This window comes from Alligator mississippiensis, chromosome 3 (genome assembly GCF_030867095.1).
Source record: "Alligator mississippiensis isolate rAllMis1 chromosome 3, rAllMis1, whole genome shotgun sequence".
In the NCBI taxonomy this organism is placed as follows: domain Eukaryota; kingdom Metazoa; phylum Chordata; order Crocodylia; family Alligatoridae; genus Alligator; species Alligator mississippiensis.
In genome coordinates, this window is record NC_081826.1 from 33,067,163 (window position 1) to 33,089,134 (window position 21,972).

The following is a 21,972-nucleotide window of genomic DNA, read 5'->3' on the forward strand; positions in this document are numbered from 1 at the left end:
GTATTGTTCTCCAGTTAAAACTAAACTAGAAGGTTTACTAATATTCTGAGGGCCTAGGGCTGTATTACTCGGTTTAAGATTGAAGCAAAAACAAATATCATTTAATTGGAATGGTTTAAAATAATCTGCGGGGCTGTGAAATAGGAGCTTCATTACCAGAAGCAGGTAACAGACAGCAGAATTGCAGAACAAAGGATGGCTTGTTTGGTGGAACATTGAGGCCATTAAAAAGAAGAGGGGGTCATTAACGCCTGTGGACTGAACAGTTTAGAAGGTATCCAGTAGATTGTAATGAGCCATGAAGTCAAGTGACTCCCTCAGCATTGCCTGAGTAAAAATGCTGCTGCAACTGCTGAGTAGCTGGTTTAAATGTTGGGTGTATCAGAAATCAAAAAGAGCGGGGGTATAAGTGCTCCATGCACTGCCCCTGGATCTACCCCTGGATATAATCCAGGAGTCACATGGGAAAGCCTAGTAGAGGTCTCAGGCTAATTCACTGAATCATCCTTCCAATTTTTATAGAAAATCCCTGGAGATTGGTAGCACTAAGGGAAGTATTCCCAACAAATATTTTGTGCCATGTTAAAATTAACAATTTACTTATTGAAATACAGATTCTGTCACCCAGTTTTCCCTCATTGGACTTACTCTTGCTAACTTCCTCCATGTTTATCACTATACTCACGTTTTCACAGTTTAAATGACTTATGCTTACTTTGTTCAATAACAGGAATTTCACCCTGGTGAAGATATATTAAAATATCCTGAATTTCCTCATCTTACATCTGAAACAGCAAACTAATTGAGCCAGAGCCCAAGACATTTCTGAGGTTTCAGTAATTTTCCTTGTGTACATCACTATAAAAGGCAAGCCCAGCATGGAAGGAGACCTGAATCATTTAAATGTTACTCTTGGTGACACAGATTATTTTCTCTTACTGTTTTAGGCTGTATCTAAAAGGGCATACAGGAACAGCTGGAAAACAGAGTAGCCTGATCTTACATGGTGCTGAATTCAGTACTAAAGATGCTGACAATGACAACTGCATGTGCAAATGTGCCCTCATGCTAACAGGAGGTAAGCATAGTTATGTGAAGACATTCAGTAAATGAACTGTATTTTGCTTTGTATTTCCATGTAGATAATGATGAAGCTATGGTGAGGAAGAAGGAAATAGCTCAATGTGTAGAGTGTTCCATTCTTAGTGGTTGCCTATGCTACGCCACTCTGAACTAGTTAGTCTCTAAAGTGCTACCTTGCCCTACTTCTAGCCTGACTTCAGATTAGTATGGCTAACCATCCCCTTATAAGTGAGTGTTAGTCTGAAGTTAGGTAGAAGGCAGGGAAATGTGGTTTAGTCTATAAGGGTATCTTTACATTGTGCTCTGGGGTGCGTGGGGGGCCTGCTTTAATTATAGTGGCTCCAATTAAAGCGCCCATAGTGTCACATGTATTCAGTGTTACAGCATCATATGTATTCAGTGTAATAAGCTTTGTTAAAGTGCCCCACTGCCATTCTGAAGCACAGGGATGCTGAATACATGTGAAGCAGAGGCTCCAGCAGACTTGGTTAATTGAATCTGCTCTGATGTGTACTTTAGCACATGTCGGAGCAGACGTGTATAGACACCCTAAGGTGCTAACTTGCCCTGCCTTCCACTCTTGTAGTGATGGAGCGAACAATACCAGTAAAACTGAATTTGCACTATCATAATTTGCTGCTTTAATAAAGCCAGTACAATTAAAGCATTATTGCTTTTGTGTGTAATTAAGCCCCAAAAGAACATTGAGAGGGGAAAGGAGAGGAGGAAAAAATGGGGAAAGTAAAGCAGAGAAGAGGTAACAAAGCACAAGGGAAAATGGAACATCAACATATTATAATAACATTTATGTCACTTGTGTGTGTCTCTACACATGGCTGGAACCGGGGAGCAGATTCAGAATTCACGTTTCCCCAACCCCGGGGCACTATACACACTCTCCCTGGTCTAGTGTTTATTCCAGATTCTTAAAAGCATTTCCAAGTAACATATTTTGTGATTTTATATGTACCTGATTGCACAAAACCTCTGGAGCTGCAAAAATGCTGTCTTTAATAGCTTACAGGTTTTGAAGGCCAAAAATAATCAGTAACTTTTCTCATCTCCTGCATAGAACAGACCATATAATCTCACTTACTCTCTTTCTCATTTCTCCAGAAAGGATTTTCCTCATAGATGGTAAATTTATAAATTGGTATTTTGAAGAAATTAGCTCAGACACTCTGTTTTGAGGTAATTTGCTCTTGCCAGTCCAGGCCAGATGTACATGTGCCTTTCCAGATTATACCCACTGACAATAGCGAGACTTTCAGTAGCTGGGACTCACCCCCATGCTCAGTGCATGCCCAGTCCACATGAGCTGTATTCTTTCCCAACTAGCTAGAAATACTCAACAGTGGAGGAGGTTAGAAGATGCTGACACCCAAAGGAAACAAGGCTTATATTTAAATTAAAGAGCAGGGTCTACCATGCCTTAATTTCTCCCCCTTGTTCATGTAATAGAAAAACTCAAGCAGGAGAACATCCTCCAATGGACAAATAACCAGAAAGCCTCCTATTTCTGCAGCAAACAGTTTTGAAGTTCACTGATTATCCAGCAGCAAATCAGTGATCAGGAGATGACAGAGTTTACTGTAATAAAAAGTGCAAATCATCCCATCGGTGATTCAGAGTCCAGCAAGGACTTCCAAACTAGGGTTGCCTTGACTGTAAGCCTAGGTGTTAGAATTTACTCCATACTCCATCTCCCTGGCAGCTGCCTCAGGGAACTTGGAAGGGTTTTGTTTGGTTGGCTGTCCTGGCTTGTGTGACAGGTTAGTTATCTCTAATAAGTCTGCTGTACAGCTGTCCCTCCACAGAAACCACATACTGGTATATTCTGCTATGCTCAGCCCATCCATTAACAGGAAAATCTCAATAGCATGTCAATATATTGGATGAGCAAAGGAAAAGAGGGAGCAGAAAGGAGAACTGTGCAAGTCTAAGTCAAGTATTAAGAGGAACATGTCAAGCAAATATGCAAATAGATTCAATTGAATCTTCACGGATATATATTTTCATTAGTTGTGTGACTAGGGCTATTTGAGTAATTTATGGTTTTATAAGAAGGCCAAGACCTTAAACTCACTAATTGCTTGGTCTTTTTTTTAGTTTCTAAATATTTCCCCTGTTAATTTCCTCCTTACATGTTCTACTGTGTTTGCTCCAGGAAGTTGTCTTTTTTACTCTCTGAGAAATATCAACAGCTGTCTTAAAACCCCCCAAATTGTTTATTAGGTTGATTCCAATTTTATGTCACAACAAAATGCTGATTAGGAAAAGTGACTGTGATAAAAGTTTGTGAAAAAAGTCCTTCAGAAATAAGTATTCTCCTATACAGCATGTTGTCAGGCCTCCTGTTGGTTTTGGCAGCACCACAGATAACCCTTCAATTATGACTCATCTGAAATCTACGAGCACATTTGCATCCATCTTGACAATGCTAAAAATCCCATAATCTCTGCAAGGTAAACTGGATATATTTGTCAGGAATAATGATCGAGATAAATTATAACCCCTGATTGTGTTAACGTTTATAGGTGAGACTGAAAACCAAACACGCATCTCCATCAGTGATCTTATTAATCGTCACTTTCCATTTGATCCTCATCAAAACTTCTATTCCTAGAAAGATTAAATATGTGAGGAGGAAGGGGGAGGAGAGAGAACACTATTCAGTAGCCTCATTAGAAAAAAACCTTTTCTTTAGACTGCATGTGCTGTTGTAGACAAAAGCTGTATTTTACGCCTTAAAGTTGCTTGTAAAGAAAGATTTTCAAAGGCATAAATGGGAGTTTGATGCTCAAGTCCTGTTACATTAAAAGCCAACTGGATGTCTAGTCACCAATTGTGCCTGAAGTGATCTCTCTTCATGCCCCATAGCTTACTTGGGTGGAAGGCAGAAGCATATGTATTTAAAGTACACTTACTGAAGATTAACAATAATCATTCATTTCTAGCACATTTGTAAAGCACTTGAGCCCAGATCCTAAAAAATTCTATTCCCACTGAGCCTCTATGCGCTATTTGCACAGTAGTTACTAGGTTGACTCTTCTACTATAGATCAGGTTTTCTTTACCTTAATTTGTTGTAACGTAAGTCCTTCATTATACTACCTGTTACTGAAACAGGCCCGCCACAATCCATAGGGTATTTGTTTGCAAAGGGTATTGTTGTATGATTTCTATCACTTTTCCCATTTCACAGTTATACCAGCCCTGGAGGAATAAAGCTTCTACAGATGTATAGTTTCTCACATTAAGCAGCTGACAGAGGTTGAGATCACACATAAGCACATACTTTGTTCCAGAGAAGAGCAGAGAATCAGGAAAATAGGACTGGGATAAACCTTAAGAGCATATCTTTTCCAACTCCCTGCTCAGAGCAGAGTCCTCCTTATCGGTATTATTCCAGACAAATGTTTGGCCAACCTCACCTTAAAAGCTGCCAGTGACAGATCTCTGACTCTTTTCCAGTGCATAAACACTCTCATAATCAGGAATTATTTTCCTATTACCCACAGTACATTTTTCTTGTTGCAATTTAAAGTCCCGTTTTTTGTCCAGTAGACACAGAGAAAAATTGATTGCCATCATCTTTATAACCACCATTTCTGTGTTGGACGAATATTATCTTAACCCATACAACTCCCAATCAATTTTCTGGTTCTGTAGATGAAATAATCCAATTCCTCCATGCTTTCCTCCTATACCATGTTTTTTGGACCGCTCTTCATTTTTATTGCTGTCCTCTGGGCTCTTCCCAATTTATTCACCTCTTTGCAGAGTCCAAAACTGAACAAAGCACCTCAGAGGAGACTTCACCATCACTGAACAGAGTGATCTCATCTGAGTTCATGAGATATGCAGGATCAGGTCATAAGAAAATTCTAAGGGAAAAGTAGGTGTTACAGCTAGTGCAATTGCTAAAAACACATAAAGCTCTAAATCGCATTCCACCTTCACACACAAATGTGTACTTGGGTAATTATGGCAATTTTGGGCACTTACACAGTTTGGATTCTGTGTCAGAATAAGTAAAAGTTTTTTTGTTTTGTTTTCATAAAGGTAAATTTTAAACATAGATAAACTGTGGGTTTCACTGCAGAAAAGCCCCACACATTAGACAACCACTATCTTCTAATAAAATAGTCAGCCCTATGTTCAGCTGGGAACTGTTACATTTTAGGTGGCATTTTGCAAGGCTAGTTAGAGATCATGTAATGAAGGCCCACACAGAAGCTAAATCATTGGAAAAATCAGTAGAAGAGACTTGATATATTCAGTAAAAGAATGTACTCAGTTGAAGTATTCAAAATAAATTTACCGCATGGATCCAAATACAAGATGACCTTGAATTTAAGATGACCCTCGAATAATTCGATTCTGTCCATGGAAAATAGATAAATGTGCTATAAATTTCCATGTATAGAATCTAAATATTGGAAGATCATCTTACATTCATCACTATCACTGCAGCGGGGAAAGAACTGGCAAGGGGTAATTGGCAAGGGTGCAGGCAGTGGGGGAGGCAGGAAGGGGGTGAGGCAGTGGGGGATAAGCAGTGGGGAAGGCGGGCAGCTTGCCCCCTACCACCTGTTTCCCTCCGAACTTACCCTCCCTTGTGCCTGCTCATTGCATCACAGACTTTGGCCCCCAGCCCCGACAGGCATCATAGCAGAAGATGAACTCAGAAACAGAAATCAGAGCAGCGGATCAAGCATAGGAAGAGGACTAGACTGGAACTCAGGGAGGGTGCTGGGCTACTTTGTGGCATGCTAAAATGGCTGCCACCCCCCACCTTCCCCCAGCCTAAATCATGAATTAAGATGTTAAACAGTAACCAGACCCAGGATAGACCACCCCCCAGTGAACTCCATTTAATGTCTCCTCCAAATTAGACATTGAGCCAATGATGACTATTCATTGAGAACAGTGACCCAACCAGTTACATATCTACCTTACAGTACTTTCATCTGGTCGGTATTTTCTTGACTTAATAAGAATGTTGTGGGAAGCAGTGTCAAAATCCTTGCTAAAGTCATAATATATTACCGTCCACTGCTCTACCCCCACATCCACAGAGCCTGTCACCTTTTCTTATGGCCTCTCCTCTTTATGATTCACTTCAAATACTGACCTAAAAGATTAGGGTAATGAGGTTAATGAAAACTTATTCTCAGTGTTGATCAGCCATCAAAAATTAAATAGAATTTTAGGATGTATAAGCAATGAGATAGAAGATACATGGAAATATTATAATGTCACGATATAAGCCAATATTACAGCTCAGTAGGATTGATGGTACCTCCATGTCGAAAGAGGAGACAGTAAGAGATGATTGATAAAAACAATTTAGGTATTAGGCAAAAGTTCTCAAATGCTGAGAGAAGAAAAAAACTAGAACACTTTGCCTTTCATAGGAGACCGATAAGTGGGGACATGATACTGGTATAGAAAGAAATCAAAAGGGTAACTTGGGCAGTACTGTTCAGTCTGTTCCAGAATAGCAAAATAAGGAGGCATTTACTGAAATTGGAAGGCAGCAAATTTAAAAGTTATGAAAAGAAATATTTTCTCCACTTGAACAGCGTATGAAACTCATTGCCAAAAGCTACCATGGAAGCCAAGAGCTAATATGATTTAAAGCAAGGCTTGATATTTATGTGGATAACAAGAATATCCAGAGTTGTTATAGTGCATTAAACAATAAACAAGATCTTTGGAAAGGATTAAATCCCTCTAGCTTCCAGGGATAAGCCAAACATTAACTGTAGGAGGAAACCTTTCCAGGGGTAAGGGTATCCCATTACTGCAGGATTCCTCCAAAGTATACTGCACTGATCACTGTTACAGACAGTATATTAGATGAGATAGACCATTGGTAGAACTGAGAACTGCAGTTCCTATGTCCTCCCTCAAAGCTTTTTTGGAGACCTACATTTCACTGAGGGACTTTTAGAGATCTGTAAGCAAGAATGGAGAAAAACTTAACCCCCGTCCCTCCAAAGGTGAGAAGGAAAAACAATATGTTAGTGTAATAATTGGAAATGTATCTTTAAAAAGCAAAAAACACATATGATTACTAGTAGCTGGATTATGAAGAGCAGATGCTTGCTAGTGGCACTTTAAAACTTTTTACAAAAGAAAAATTGGTCTTAAAGGAAAACTCTATCTGTTCAGTACTTCCCTCCCCCTATCAAGTAAAAAATGCTCCTGGTGCTTTTATTGCCTGATACCATTTCAGAATTCAGTTTCCATTGGGTATATTTTGTAGAACACCACCAAATACAAGGTTCCCAGAGATAAGGCCAAACATTTATGCTATTGCTATTCCTTTAAAATGGAATGGTAACTACTACAGCTTTCCATGGCTATATTTTGTCACTGTAAACAGAGCCCAGCTGCATCTGTGTTCCTGCTTTGAAAAATGAGGATTAGATTTTTCTGTTTAGCTTTATCTTAAGTTTCTACAGAGATTATGCTCTGGTTACCATAGAACATCAGCTGGACAGCTTTCTTTTTCTTTGGTTATTAGCCCCTTAGGTATAACTTTGTAATCAAAGAGAGGTCAAGTATATCAAAATAGGAGTTTGCCAGAATTTATCTGGCATAAATTCTTCCCCCAAGATTTCATTATGAAGTGTTACTTCTAAAAAAAAAAAGAAAGAAAAAAAAAAACCCCCAAGCATCACCCAAAATCTAAGAAATTACTTTACAAAGCTAAAAAAATTAATTATATCGACCTGAATGCAAGGGACAGGATAAATTTGCATCTGTGTACAAATCACTGTCGCTGTTGAATCAAGTGGTTTACAATACCCCCAAACAAAGGTCTCTTTCTTATAGGCAGATACAGCACTAAGAACAGAATCTGCTGATACCAAGGGAATCACCTGTGTGTTGCTCACTGCACAAAGTGGGTCTCAGTTGTGAATTTCACAGGTTAGCTTGGGAGCAGTGAACGTGTAAAACTGAACAGCTGCATCTCAGTTTGTAGGATATGGAATTCTTCCACAGAGTCAAAGAAAATGCATGCTACTGAGCTAACTAAATATGTGCATGTCTTATAATCATGATTGGGCCACAATACATCTCTACTGATGATGCTTGCAACACGTTTACAGATGTTTCTGTACATGTAGCAATGCTTCTAAGTCAAAATGGAAAAATGAGGCAGAGACTACACTTCTAGAAAGGCAAGCATACCCACTACCTGGTGCTTTCTGTTAGACCACTGAAAACAAAGCTTCTTCTCAGACCAGCAGTGGACCTTTATAAGCCTTATTTGTCCTGAGGCAAATGCTATCCTTCTATTTTAGGAACATGCAGGGCGCTAAAGCCAGCAGCCTGTGCAGTTACACGCTGTGGAAGGAGCAAGATGTTCAGACTCCATTTCCTGAGGGATTCACACAGTTCTTAAGTTGGATTTGACAAAACAGCAGTCCTTCTCCCAACCCTACACCTTATCAATGTGTTAATCAGCTAGCAATGCTAACTTTTTATGGAGTGGGGGCATTGGCATTCTGCAGCTGAAAGGGAGGATTTATTTCTTTTTTTTGGCAATTACAGCTGTACACCATAAGCCTTGGTAGACCCTTCAGCCTAGCAGAGCCTTCCGGGAAAAATTCTGTTCCCGTCTAAGTCAATGGCAAAATTCCCACTGACTTCCTTATAGTCAGGGTATCAACTATTTGATCTTCTTTGTTAGTATATATCCTTTAATCCCTGTAATTTCAGTGTTGCCAAGTTTTGTGATATTTGGTATTTTTTGTAAAGTCCCAGCTCTGGCATTCATGAGAATCTTATCTTAATTTAAAAGAAAAAAGTAGAAAGGAAGTTCCTAGCTTTATATTTGTAACATGCATTTGTCAATGTGACTTATCTACAAAATAAATAGAATTCATAGTATTTTGGAAGGCCTGCCTCATGATTTTTTAAACACCTGAGGTTGTTAAGAAAGAGGAAAAACCCTCAAAACTATCCACGTATGCATGGGTTACTCTTTACAACCAATACTATCCCTGTTCTGCCTTCTTAGCTCATTCCATCTGTTTATAAAATCCACTTGCTTGGTCTGATTTAAACTAGATTATAAATTCTTTAGGAAGTGGTTCATAATTTTCCTGTACAATTGGCTCTGTGAATTATTGGAAATATGAATATACGATAATGTTAACAGCCCACATTCAGTCAGTTCATATACTAGATAAACAGTATTTGCCTGGTCAGAGAAGAAGACCAGTCATATGATTCATTTGATGGTCAACAGCCAACAGCTTGAACACAATTAACATAGCTTGAAAAACATACCACACATTTAACAGGAAAATTCTCACTGAAAATTTGACGTGAAAATTCTCATGAAAAACAACCTGAAAATCCTCACTGAAAATTTCAATAACTTATGTTATTTTTTTAACATAATTTGTAAAATCCTTCACATAATTAAGAATGACTGATAGAATGCATGATGATGTATATAAACATACATATTAATTTACTTTTATTCACTGTTACTTTGTTGCATCAGATATTATGTGTACTCATGGGTATATGTATAAAGGCATGTAGGCACCTATCTTCCACTAATGGGCATATAAACACTTTTAAAAACCTACCCCTGATGGTAATATCTGCAGCTGAACACCAAATAACTCAGTAGTTAGTTGGTGGGGAGGAGAGGGCAACATAAAACAAAGCCTTTGCCATACTATCAGTATTTATGAGCTGTTGGCTGCCAAACACTGCCAGGTTCATTTGTAAAACTGAGAATGTTCTTAGTTTTTTATTGTTTGTTCTTAATTGTTTCAGGCTGGTGGTTTGATGCTTGTGGCCCTTCCAATCTGAATGGAATGTTCTATACCGCGGGACATAACCATGGAAAACTTAATGGGATAAAATGGCACTACTTCAAAGGTCCCAGCTATTCCTTACGTTCCACAACAATGATGATTCGGCCTTTAGACTTTTAAACATACCCAGGAGTAAATGAAACAATAAAAGTGAAGAACTTCTTGTGTAGCCTTCAGAAGAAGAAGAAGACAAGGGGCTTCTTGGACACAGCAAGTTGGAGCTACCTCAAAATTGCTCCACTATCTCTTCCCTGCCTGCCTAGCTCTACACAAGTCGCTTCCTGTGCTGAAGACATTGGGACAGCTCAGCTCACAAGGAGATAGCTGTAATGATTTTTCCAGCAAAGGCTAACAAGTGATCTTCATGTTCTGGTTATTATGAATGAATCTAGCACCAGCCAGCTGATGTCTTTTCCTTTGTATAAGGATGCAAAAATATACAGGATTATACAGAAATAATAACGTATTTTGAAGAACAGAAATAAATCTGCCATAATCCATTGAGAAGAATTTGTTTCAACACTGCAATATCATTACATCTATACAAAAGTATTACAGACATGGCTTCATTAATGCGTGTCTTAAAATATCTGAGATGACCACTCTAATCATTGTCTTTCTTAAGTGAACTGAATTTAGATGGATGCATTTCTCTTACTCCCAGCATTAAATAGCATACACTAGAGTTTTTTTTCATGAACCCCTTCTAAAATATAAAACCTGTTCTTGATAAATCTACAGGGTCACAGCACATGAAGAATAATAAGGATAATATGCAGAAAATCTTCATTTGCTCTGTATTGTTAGGGCAAGTAAGTGTAAGTAATCCAGATAATTGGCATAATCCCTGAGCTAGGATTTATAGTGTGATAACAAAAGTAACCATGGTTTTTTTTCCTGTTGCAGCTTTTTCCTACTTTAAAGTAGCCTGAATGACACATTGAAAAATTGGAGGAACGTTTAAAGAATGTGAACTATATCATGGTAAAATATATTGCTTTGTGTATAATGTTTCATTGGAACATACACAGGAAAGGAGACTATTAGGATGTATAGAAATGGTATAAATGCATAGTTTAAGCAGATGGGTTCATTTTACATTATCTTTGCATGTGCACAATTTAGTGTTAATTATTTTGAATTTTATTAGAGGTTCATTTCTTCACTGTATTATTTCATTTTTGTGAATAATTGAGGCATGTCAGTTCTACACTGTGCTTTGGCTACTACTATAAAAATCGCTCGTTGCAGTCTTATAAAGAATAAAGGAATAATTATTAATTGTAAATAGCATGTTTATATTTACATCAATGGCCATTTAATTTTCTACATGCAACTTTGATGCTAGTCAATGCAAATGACTGTATTAATCACAAAAGGTTGTACTATTCAACTCTAGAAAGGTGCTATACATATCACTTCCCAGGAAAAGGGAACCCAGAGAGGTGAATATTTCAACTATTGGAATTGAAGGTGCCTTAACAACAAGGAGAACTTGGGAGAAAAAGGTTCAGCTGTAAGCAAAGCTGACCCTACAAGGCTTTCTGTTTAAAATCTCTGCTGATCTACTCTTATTAAGGGGAAGGCAGGGAATCCACTTTGGAAACTAATTTCTACACATTCAGTTCTCTATGCCCACTGAAGTCAAAAGTAATATTCTTATTGGCTTCAGAAGAAGCCATGTCATGCCCATGATATTTTTTGTTTGTGTTTGTGTCATATTAAAAACATGCTGTTATTGGAAATAGGCAAAGCAACAGATTTTTTTTTAAAGGAATGATGGTATTTGACCAACCAAGCTCTGTGTTCTTTAACAGCTTTCTTCTATTTAAGAGAAAAAAAAGCTGCATGGATTTTGTTGGCAGCATGGAAAAAATAAACAAGGGGCTCCACAGGGCTCTTTATAACTATTGTAGCTCAGTGTTCTTCAAGTAAGAAGGTGTTTGTTTCACATATTTGTATATTTAAAAAACAAAATTTTGCCCAAGGGGTTAATTTGTTGTGTTGTGCTGATTAAATTACTCAGCTGTTCTTTACTCAGCAGTTTCTTCAGAGTGCTTTTTTTGTCTCTGTTTCCAGCGGTTTTCAACATTGTCTTCACGGGTGTGCAAAAACTATGATCTGTCTTCCACCGTGTTAAGATCTGTATTTGTTCCGGGTCTTCAAGTTAGGAATACTATTTTGTAGATCCTACTGCAAAAGACAAAACACATTAAAATATAAATAAATAAAACCAAAGCATGTTATTTGCTGTTTATTTATCTGGTTTGAGAAAAAAAATCAGATGCAGTTTCCTATTCTTTATAATAAAACACAGAAAAAGGTCTCCAGACTCCAGCATTTACTTTGATTAGAGAATACATTTTTGTGGCAGATGTGTGTCATTTAACATGCTGAGATCTTTCATTTTAAATTCTGTTTAGAAGTGCAGACTACTCTTGGGAAAGAGTGCTAGCTAGACTGTGTGAACTAAATCCTTTCTTTTTTACCTTTGAAATCCATAACCCAGTTTTATTTTGCTCATTTTCTTGGTTAAACTATCAAATTGCTTCTTTTTTCATGGTAGTAGGGGATAAATTTCTCACATTCCACTGGCCAAGTTACAGATCAAACTACTTGTTTCTCTTGCCCTTATGACTGTGTTCTTTAATCATCCCTGAATGTACAAAATCTGGAAGTGGCAAAACTCAACTGCTTTTTTATTTCTTTTGCCTAGATATGGAACTTGTTCTATTTGCATGGCACTTAAAAATTGAAAGACCAATTTCAGCATCTCTTGGTGGTCCATTTATCTTCATTTTTCCAGGAACTTTAGCTTAATTAAGCTTGTTCATTGATCACATTCAGACCAACCTAGCTTTTTAGAGCAACACAAAAGCCAACAGTGTAATAAATCCGTGAGAGCAGGTATTATTCCTTCCAACTAAAAATGCAAACCTGCTGCATTCCACTGAAGAGTCACAATTAACTAAAAAAGCTCTTACTTGCTTTTGGTATGTATGTAAATAAGAAGGTGTTTTTAAAGTTTTCCACATATAATGAGTCCTCCTGCTAGCACACCTTCCCCCCCCAAGGCCACTCTTGTTCTATATTCTCCCACTCTGGCCTCCAGGGATGCCACCCTGCTGCCTGGCTTGCCATGCCTCCATGGTAAAAGGACTGTACAATTGGGACACTGTCCTCTAACAGCTGGCTCCCTCCAGCTCTCTTGGGTAGCTGCATTTGTGAATGTTGCCTTCTCCAGCAGCCTTGGTACACAGGAGATCATCCCTCCGTAGGGGTTTCCACTTAGGACACTTAGCAGGGATCCTAGAAATCAGTTTGTCATGGAAAAATGTGGAAAAACATGGAATTTGTGTTTTTACAGAGAATCTTTAGAATTGCTGGGGGAGGGGGCTGGGGGACGAATTCACTGAAATAACATGTTGGCTCCCCAGTGAGAGCCAGTGGTTTTCACAGCCATTTTGGCAGCCCACGGGGGAGTTGCCAGGCACACAGAGGGGAAGGCGCAGACACACAGGGAAGCAGCCAAATGGTGGCTTATCAGCTTGTTCCCATCTGCTGCAGTCTGCTCAGCTGCCCTTGCACTACTATTTAGCAACCTGTCTGCAGACCTGCCCCTGTAGCTTATTGCAAGGCAATTTGATTTGCCCCAGACAATTTTTTGCAGCTTTGTGACTCCTGTCTTTATCTCCATTGGCTGCTTAAAGTCTTGCAGCTGCCAGTAACCCACTCCAGTCCCAGCCTGCTGTTCTTTTCCTCTTAAAGTAATTGGGGCCCTTGACCCCTGTTATACCATGGTAATGCTAAAAAGCTAGCCTGGTTTTGACTTACTCATTTGGGGTTTTTTTTTAAACAAAATACAAAGAGAGAGAGCAAATAAATAAGGATAGGTGTATATGTGTATTTCACAGCAGGTGAAACCTTGTTTTCTAAGCTACCGCTTTAGGTACAGTAAAGTGCCAAAAATAAGGTGAAGAATAATTTCTGTTTCAAATCCAGGCACTCATGCAGATTTCCCTGAAATTGTGCACACTTCATGAATGCACAGGGTAGTGTTAGTATTCAGAACGTAGTCGTTTGAGCAAGTGATTCGCAACACACACATCTCTGGGAAAGCAAACTTAAACAACCTCAAACAACTTTTCTTAAATTTAACATAATGAACCAATTTCATTTGCCCAAATATGTCAGCCAAGCCAAAGCTCCTGTCAGGACCAAAACAATCACATCCATGTTAGTTTGGCATGTTACCTACTGCTGCTTTTCAAGGGTGCAAATGAAAATGTTATCAATGGAAAAAGTTGAACTCTTTCTCTGTGGGATTAATCCGAGCTGATAACCAAACTGGTTACACAATACAACACACGTGACCGGAGTAGCTGCAAGGCTTTTAGCCTACCAGTTTCTGCATGAACTTGAGGAGCTGGGCAGCAGCTAACGAACTGAACTGACACCTGACTACTGTCATTCAGGATCAGGCCTGTCACAGGAATTAAAAAAAGAAAAGAAAAAGGAAAAGGAAAAAATGAAGGGACTGTGTCCCAGTTCTGGTTTTTTAGGGAGGCAAGGAGGAAAGAGCTACAATCCAGGAAGGGAGGGGATTAATGGTGGGTTCACTCTCAGCTCCACATTCTTCTCACCCATGTCTGCCAGGACCTGAGCTTTATCTCTGCTTTCCCATTATCTCTGATCCCCTGCAACAAACTCTTTTAGCATGTCATGGAAAGACAGGGAGAGGATCAGATGATCCTAGGAAGTAGAACATACCCTATGTACTGGAGGAAGGCAAGTGGCAAACCCAGCTGACAGAGGAAATAGTGAGGCCCATAATGCACATTTCACTATAAGAGAGTATTCAGGGGAGGAGGAGCACTTTACCTCACTGATCTTTTGCCTGTCCCTAGCCTTCTAATTACAAATCTATCTAGCTGCAAATGCCACATTTATTCTACAAGTAACACACAGTTCTCTGTTCCAAACCTTGGGAAATGCAATGACAAAACCTTGTTAATACAAAATTAAAGTTGTTTGCCAGTTTCTCATGCTCTTCTAGAACATCAAGTTTAGCATTTCCAAACTACAGAACACTAGATCATGAAGAACTAAGGCATTTTAACCTCAAATGTCCGAAAGTAGTTATTAAGGTGACTCTCCCTCTGATGTATATGCTCACTCTGCCTGTGACCTGTACTGAGCAAGAACTGCCTACTCCTGCTGGCCACTCAAACATTTAACATACTCCACAGAATACGACGTCTGCTAATTTTTACAGCTACATCATCCCCAGAAAGACGCTTCAGCCATGGGTACATGATGTTATCTAAACCCCCGGACCACATTGTCTCCCAGCTAACTGCTGACAGTCCACCTGGCAAGGAGACCCTACTATTCATTCCTGATAACTTAGACAATGCAATTTTTAAATGAAGTCTACTGTATCTCTCTCTCTCTCTTTCTCTCTCAAGAGTCTCTCACATACCTCTTTCTTTTGGTCTCTTTCTCTCTTTTTCATGGGTATGTGTAGACATGCACACAGCAGGCTGGAAGTTTCACATGCCTACTCCGAAGAAACACAGCTCCTTCATATCACAATCACAAGACTCCCAACCTGTTTAATGTCAGGCTTCTACCAGTCCATACATCCACTTCTTTACCACACAAAACAACACAGCCAAAAATACTTGCAAAATAATGCCCATTGCCTATTGCCAGATTCAGGTTAGGGACAAGTTGAGGTTTAACAGATGTGTACCATCCCTAACTCACAATCTTCTCATTTTTTTCAGAGAGATCTAAAAATAATACACCTTAGCTCTTCATTTCCTAGTTTTCAAAGGTGCGAGTTTTGCTGAACTCAGCACCCTAGAATGGGATTAGATGTTATCAGGTAATCTTAACTTTGTGCTACTTGAGTTTTTCGTCATTCAATATTTTCTTATATTAAGTCTTCTAATGTTATGCAGTGTTCAAAGTCAGAAATACATGACACTAATCACTGAAGATATGAATAACTTGGTTATCTGCTAAGAAACAAGATGTGATCCAAAAGCTAATTATTGGAGAACAGCCATCTTTTGAAAAAGTAAACATAAGTAGCTCAAAGCATGGGGAAATATTTGGTGGGACTGGATGGCAGGAAACAGTCGATAAAGCTGTGGAGAGAAGAAATAATCAGATCATTTTTAAAGACACCAATATCATTTTAACCTAGATGTATTATGGGCAAGGCTGACTAATCAACGGCCTACATATGAATTAAATTGGCAGTTTCACTTTGTACAACTAACCGTTCTAATCCAGGATTTTTTTCTGGAGATGTCTAAGACTGAATGGCAATCCCCATTATTATGGCAACTCCCAGTGCATCAGCCTAGCCCTGCTAGGATAAGATTGTGAGCAGACTAGCAGTGTTCATTGAAAGAGTCAAAATAGATTGGAATTAAATAATAATAATAACAACAACAGCAATAATCGTAACACCCCCACCAACAATAATAATGTTTTTAAAATGGTCACCTTATCACTCAAAAACATCCCAGATATTTTCAAAAAGGAATGCAGTTTCTGAGCAAATATGTGCTTAATTTCATGCCAGGCTAGGTAGCTACATCAAACACCTGAGAAAATTCAAGAGGTTGCATGGAATAAATGCTGTTTCTTATGCAGTAATTTTGTTTTGTTTTGTTTTTAGGGGGTGGGAATGAAACCACAAATTTGTTCAGTCACAATTCTGTGCAATACGAAGTTTCAGTTTTCTAGTGTGTATAGATTTCATAGACATTAGGGCTGGAAGGTCCAGCCTCCTGCCCAAGGGGCAGCAAGTCAGCCAGAGTCAAATAATCGCAGCAAGATAGGCATCCAAGTGTTTTTTTGAAAGTGTCCAGAGTAGGTACTTGCACCACCTCTGGGGGTAGTCTGTTCCAGGCCTTGAGGGCTCGGACAGTAAAGAAGTTTTTCCTTATGTCCATCCTAAAACAGACTTCCAGGAGCTTGTGACTGTGGTGGTCGAGTGGTAGGCCAGGCTGTGGCCAGTAGCCCGAAACGGCAGGCAGGTACTTTTGACCAATGGAGCAGAATTAGGCACGGATGCTTATTGGTAACAAATAGATTGTTTACTTACGCCACTGATGTATGGGCGCAGGCAGAGTTGACTGGCTTAATTGCAGTTACAAACAAGTTACAAAGACTCTCTTAAACACGCGAGAGAACCAGGACAAAGTTCCTGTAATCGGCTTACTGCGGTACCGGGGTTGGGGTACGTCAGGAGGGTCGTGTGATAGGGAGTCGCTGGTGGGTGATCAGTCCAGTGGTAAACTAAAGTCTATCAGAAATTTGGGTCCTGCCCCACTGTTAGGCACAAAATAATCCCTGAGCTATAATCCTGTTTCCTTTCTTAAGAACTCAGCCTGATAGTTCCACATGACATGAATACCTCCATACTAAGAGTCAATCTGCTTTATTTCTAAATTTCTGGCAGTGTTTGATTCCTGTCTGAGGAGGAAGACGAGTGCCACAAGCAGCTGAACACAAAGGCCTGCAGACACTGGGCTGCCCTGCAACCATAAAACAGCAATTATGAGGTTATCAAAATACCACTCCCATGGCAAGAGAGCTGGGTAAAGGAACCATTTTCAAAGCTCTTAACCCTTGGGAGGGATGAAGAAATACACAGCCATACATACATACACATGCACATCCTCTTGGTAAGTTAAAAATTTGAGCTTGTATATGGTATCCCTCCATGAAAAGGAGAAGGTGGAAAAAGGAAGAGCTAATGGCCTCTTCAGCCTAGTAGGAATGGGAGAGAAAAACCCCAAGTAGCAAAGGCAAAAGAAATGAAGGGTCTCTTGAGACAATGGCAAAAATAAAGATGATTTTGGAAAGGGAACGAAAGAGAAAGGATGTCATAGAATAGTACAACCAGGGATACTGAACAGTAAGGTAAGAAACTGAGGGAAGCAACAAAGAGAGAGGAAGAACTGAGACTGACAAAAAGACATATCGGAAGGTGTCAGGCTAGAGCATAAGAAAAAAAAAAGAAGGGAATAGAAGAGGCAAGAAAGATAAAGTGGGGAGGGAGTATAACCTGGAACATGAAAGTCAGCATGTGTTTGAAGACAGCTGAAAGGGTCTTGGAGAAAAAAAAATCTGAAAATTTCCAGTTAGAAAAAAATTCTGCTGAAGGAAATGGGATAGAAGGATACTGGAGGACATAAAAGTACAGGAAAGGAATGGAATAGAAAGAAAACAAAGGGAGACAATTAAATATTGATAATATTATTATAAAATGTCAAAATATCAAAATGCAATCTAATAGTATACTGATAGACTCTGCATTCCTACACAAGCAAACTTCCACTGAATTCACATAGGAAAAAAATCCTTACTTGTGTTAGGCTGCACGTTCAGCCGCAGTACTATTTTTTTAAGTCATGCTCTCACTAGCATGTCTGGTGTCCCTATATTTTGACAGATTTGTTCCCTGTTTAGTCTTAATTTCTTTCTTTACATTACACTTGCTGTGTTAACCTTGCATTCACTACTGGGTAGCCAGCCCAACAATGAAAAGAACACAATGACTATTTTTATTTATTATTATTACTTACTTCTTATGGTGCAATGTAGATGCCCAGACTGCTTTACATCTGGTAAAATAAGACATAACCCAGAGTAGCAGACCTTTCCTTGAACAATCATTGGTGACATTGTCTGTGAGAAACAGTCCATGCTTTTAGCATGAGACAAGAATCCATCAGGCAGATAAATCAACTTTGGATAATATTTATTCTTCCACTAAAAGATGTGGCTCTCCACCCCTGCACAGCCCTCTCATGCTTATATTTAGAATCACTGTCTGCTCTCAAGGAAACTACAAATCTCAGATCTGTTCCTGTTCAGATGCATCATTGAACCACTGGTTTATTTTCTTGTGGGTAATGGAGCAGAACTCCCAATTCCCTGGTGTACATTTGGCTTTAACTGCTTTTTGAAGCAAAACTTTCTATTTCTTCATATGAAGGTTTCCTCTTTAGAATTCACCATTCACCCCCCCCCAAGAGATTATTATTTGAGTCCTCTTCTGAAAGCCTCACCTCAGATTCGCTCATTGACTTAACGCCGATATTCTAATCTCCCTTCATTCATGGCGCTCCCACAGGGGAACAGGCCCAGAGCTGCCACTCACTGCCTATCATTCGTTTTGAAGTGTACCTTTTATTACATCCAGGGGATAGTCCTCTGCCATAAAAAATCACTTCTGGCAGAAGCATGCTCCCAGATCCATCAAAGCTGTGCTTGGCCTAACCAATGTCTTCATAGGGGTGAGGGGAAGAGGAATTAAAAAATGACTTTAAAGTCATCTTTGTTCTCCTTCAGTCCTGGGGTCAGCTAAGGGCCAGCCAACCCTGACAAAAACAAAACCACTTACAGGACTATTTTGTTTGCACTAGCTGTCCAGAAGTCCTTGGAATAGCTAGGGATCACCAAAGCATCCTGGTCAGTCCTCCCAACCCACTTTTCCAAAGAAGGCTCCCTATAGCGGGGCTGGGAGAGAGTTCCTCTGCAAAAGGAGGAAATAGCCTCCTTACCAAGCTGACTTTTGAACCTTGTCCCCTCAAATGGTTTAATGGCATAGAGATTGTGGTCTTTGGTCTGCCAGGTCTCAGTTCCCTCTTAAAAGCAATGATCAGTGGAGTTATGAATACACTTTATTTATTGTTAAAGGTTATGATTCATTTAGCTGAAGAATACTGGACTGAAGGATTGTGTTTATTATAGTAATAGATATACTAATATAACATAGAGAAACCAAGAAAAGCGTGGCCATTTTCAAATCCCAAGGTAGTAAGGGTATGTGAAACGGGCTGTACTTGATTAGGATTCAGATTCAGCCTGAATTGAGGACAGTGATTCGATTCATTGATTCGGATCACTGTCCCCGATTTGATTCGGCCAAATCCAAATCTGAAGATTCGATGCTGATTCGGAGAATCAGTGATTCAGCCAGGTCTGCTGCCAAGCGTGCAGGGACCTTCCCCCCCACCCCCTATGCTCCTGTGGGATACTCCATCTGCCCCAGTATCTCAGCATTCACAAGCTGCCTGGTGCCTAGAGGTATGTAGAAAAGACATTTAAAAGTGTGTCTATGTCCAAATCGCCAAATCTTTACAAATTTCTCCAAAATGATTTGGAGGGTTCTGAATTGATTTGGAGAGATTAAAGGGTCCTCTGATTTGATTTGGATTCGGAGATTCGGCCACCAAATTGGGCTGAATCTCCACCGAATTGAATCAGGGACTGAAGCTTTGCACAGCCCTACAAGGTAGTGCTGTCCTACACTTGCAGAAAATCAGATTGCAGAATTTTCTTATTTACTTACTGTGGGCTTGGATACATGACAAGTTTATATTGGCATAGCCAGGCTTTACACCACTGTCAACTAGTAGGGGGCACAACCTGCTTCCCTATTTTAGTGTAACTTACTTGAATCTGGTGTAGAATTTTCTTTGGAAAAAAGTCAGTGGTAACACTACACTGGGGTAAGCTAAATGAGGTTAGTATTGTATACATGGAGCTATCCTGTAGTACAGGGGTGGGCAAAATGCAGCCTGCGGGCCAGATGCGGCCCACTAGGCCATTCTATCTGGCCCATGGGGCCCCTAAAAAATTTAGAAAATTAATATTTATCTGCATCTGGCTGCCTCAATGGTTTGCCAAAACTCAGTAAGCAGCCCTCCATCTGAAATAATTGCCTGCCCCTGCTGTAGTAGCTATTTCCTATAAGTAACCAGGTGCTATTTGCTCCCCTGCCACCTTGTGGCCAGGTATTGTAATAGCATATATCCCTAGCAGTTACCTTAGAACAGCTGTTTGTCTGTCCAGGCACGACAGCAAAGTACATTATACCAATGTAAATGTAATGCACCCAGTCCCTATGTAACTTATTGGGGATTTGGCAAACAACAACAAATAAAGCCAATTTAGCTTGCACTGTTAGAAGCTGGTTTACAAACCAGAAACATTATGCACTATTATTTTATTGCCACGTCCTGCCCCACAAATTACACCTCAAATAACAATGGACCTTTGTCTCATCCCATGATACTTCTTTCTTATCCCACAGACCAAGTTCCAGACCAGAGGACTAGCCTTCATTTGATTTAATCTAGAATAAGAGGCCCTGCACAAAGGCAACACCAAGATCCAAGGAATTTAAAAGGTGAGGTTTAATCCTGCTCAAATGAGTCAGAACACAAGATATCACCTCAACTGTTAGGTGCTTAGAAACAAAAAAATACACATTTCTGCCATTTCAAATGAATTTAAATATAAGAAGAATTTGTTAGATGTGTGAGGGGAAGAGGAGATGTGGAGGATTCATCTGATAATTAATCAAAATCTCTGAGTTATCCAGCTGCAAAGTCTACTACAAAACATATTATGATCTTTATACTTAATGATTTTGATGTTTGCTGCCACCTACAGTCGAATATTGAGGTTTTCAAATGCTTAGATTCATCTCCAGTAGCCAGCAATAAAGAATGCTGAGCTAAAAAACTGAACAAATTGATAAAAAGGCCAAGACATAAATACTCAAATTTAAGTCTATATTTCAATAAGTGGTTTCAGTTATACAAGTGCTGAGCTCCTCCTGACTTCAATTTACTTCACACAGATTAAACATTCAGTGGTTTTATAGCAGTGTGGGCCATTTAAGGGGGAATACTGATGTGAAGTCAAAGGAATTTATAGTGGAAAGTGTGTCCCAGAAAGCAGAGGTGTTAGAGCAATGGGAGTCATACAACTCAATCGTTAGCAGGTGTGGCCAATCTCCCCTCCATATTTTATGCTTTCAGCATTCAAAGCAAGCAGGACATCAACACCATTAAGAGGTCAAGTTGTATCTATTAAAGTTCTGAATAGGCCAGTCAGTAAATGATAAAGATGAAGGAGATTTCAAGGGAAGAAAAAGTCAAGATCGTGACTTTGTGAGTTCTGGTGAATCATGTTAAAAATGACCACTGTGAAAAAACAC

At 39.4% G+C, this 21,972-nt stretch overlaps 1 protein-coding gene across 1 annotated transcript in view; it reads left to right on the forward strand.

The window, feature by feature from the left end:
* ANGPT1 (angiopoietin 1) overlaps window positions 1-11,971 on the forward strand; it is a 267,589-nt gene extending 255,618 nt beyond the window's left edge. Inside the window, exons 8-9 of the mRNA XM_014611618.3 lie at window positions 948-1,078; window positions 9,895-11,971. Coding sequence (XP_014467104.1) covers window positions 948-1,078; window positions 9,895-10,055 — 292 coding nt within the window. The 3' untranslated portion in view covers window positions 10,056-11,971. The remainder of the gene's footprint in view (window positions 1-947; window positions 1,079-9,894) is intronic.
* Window positions 11,972-21,972: the final 10,001 nt, after the last annotated feature.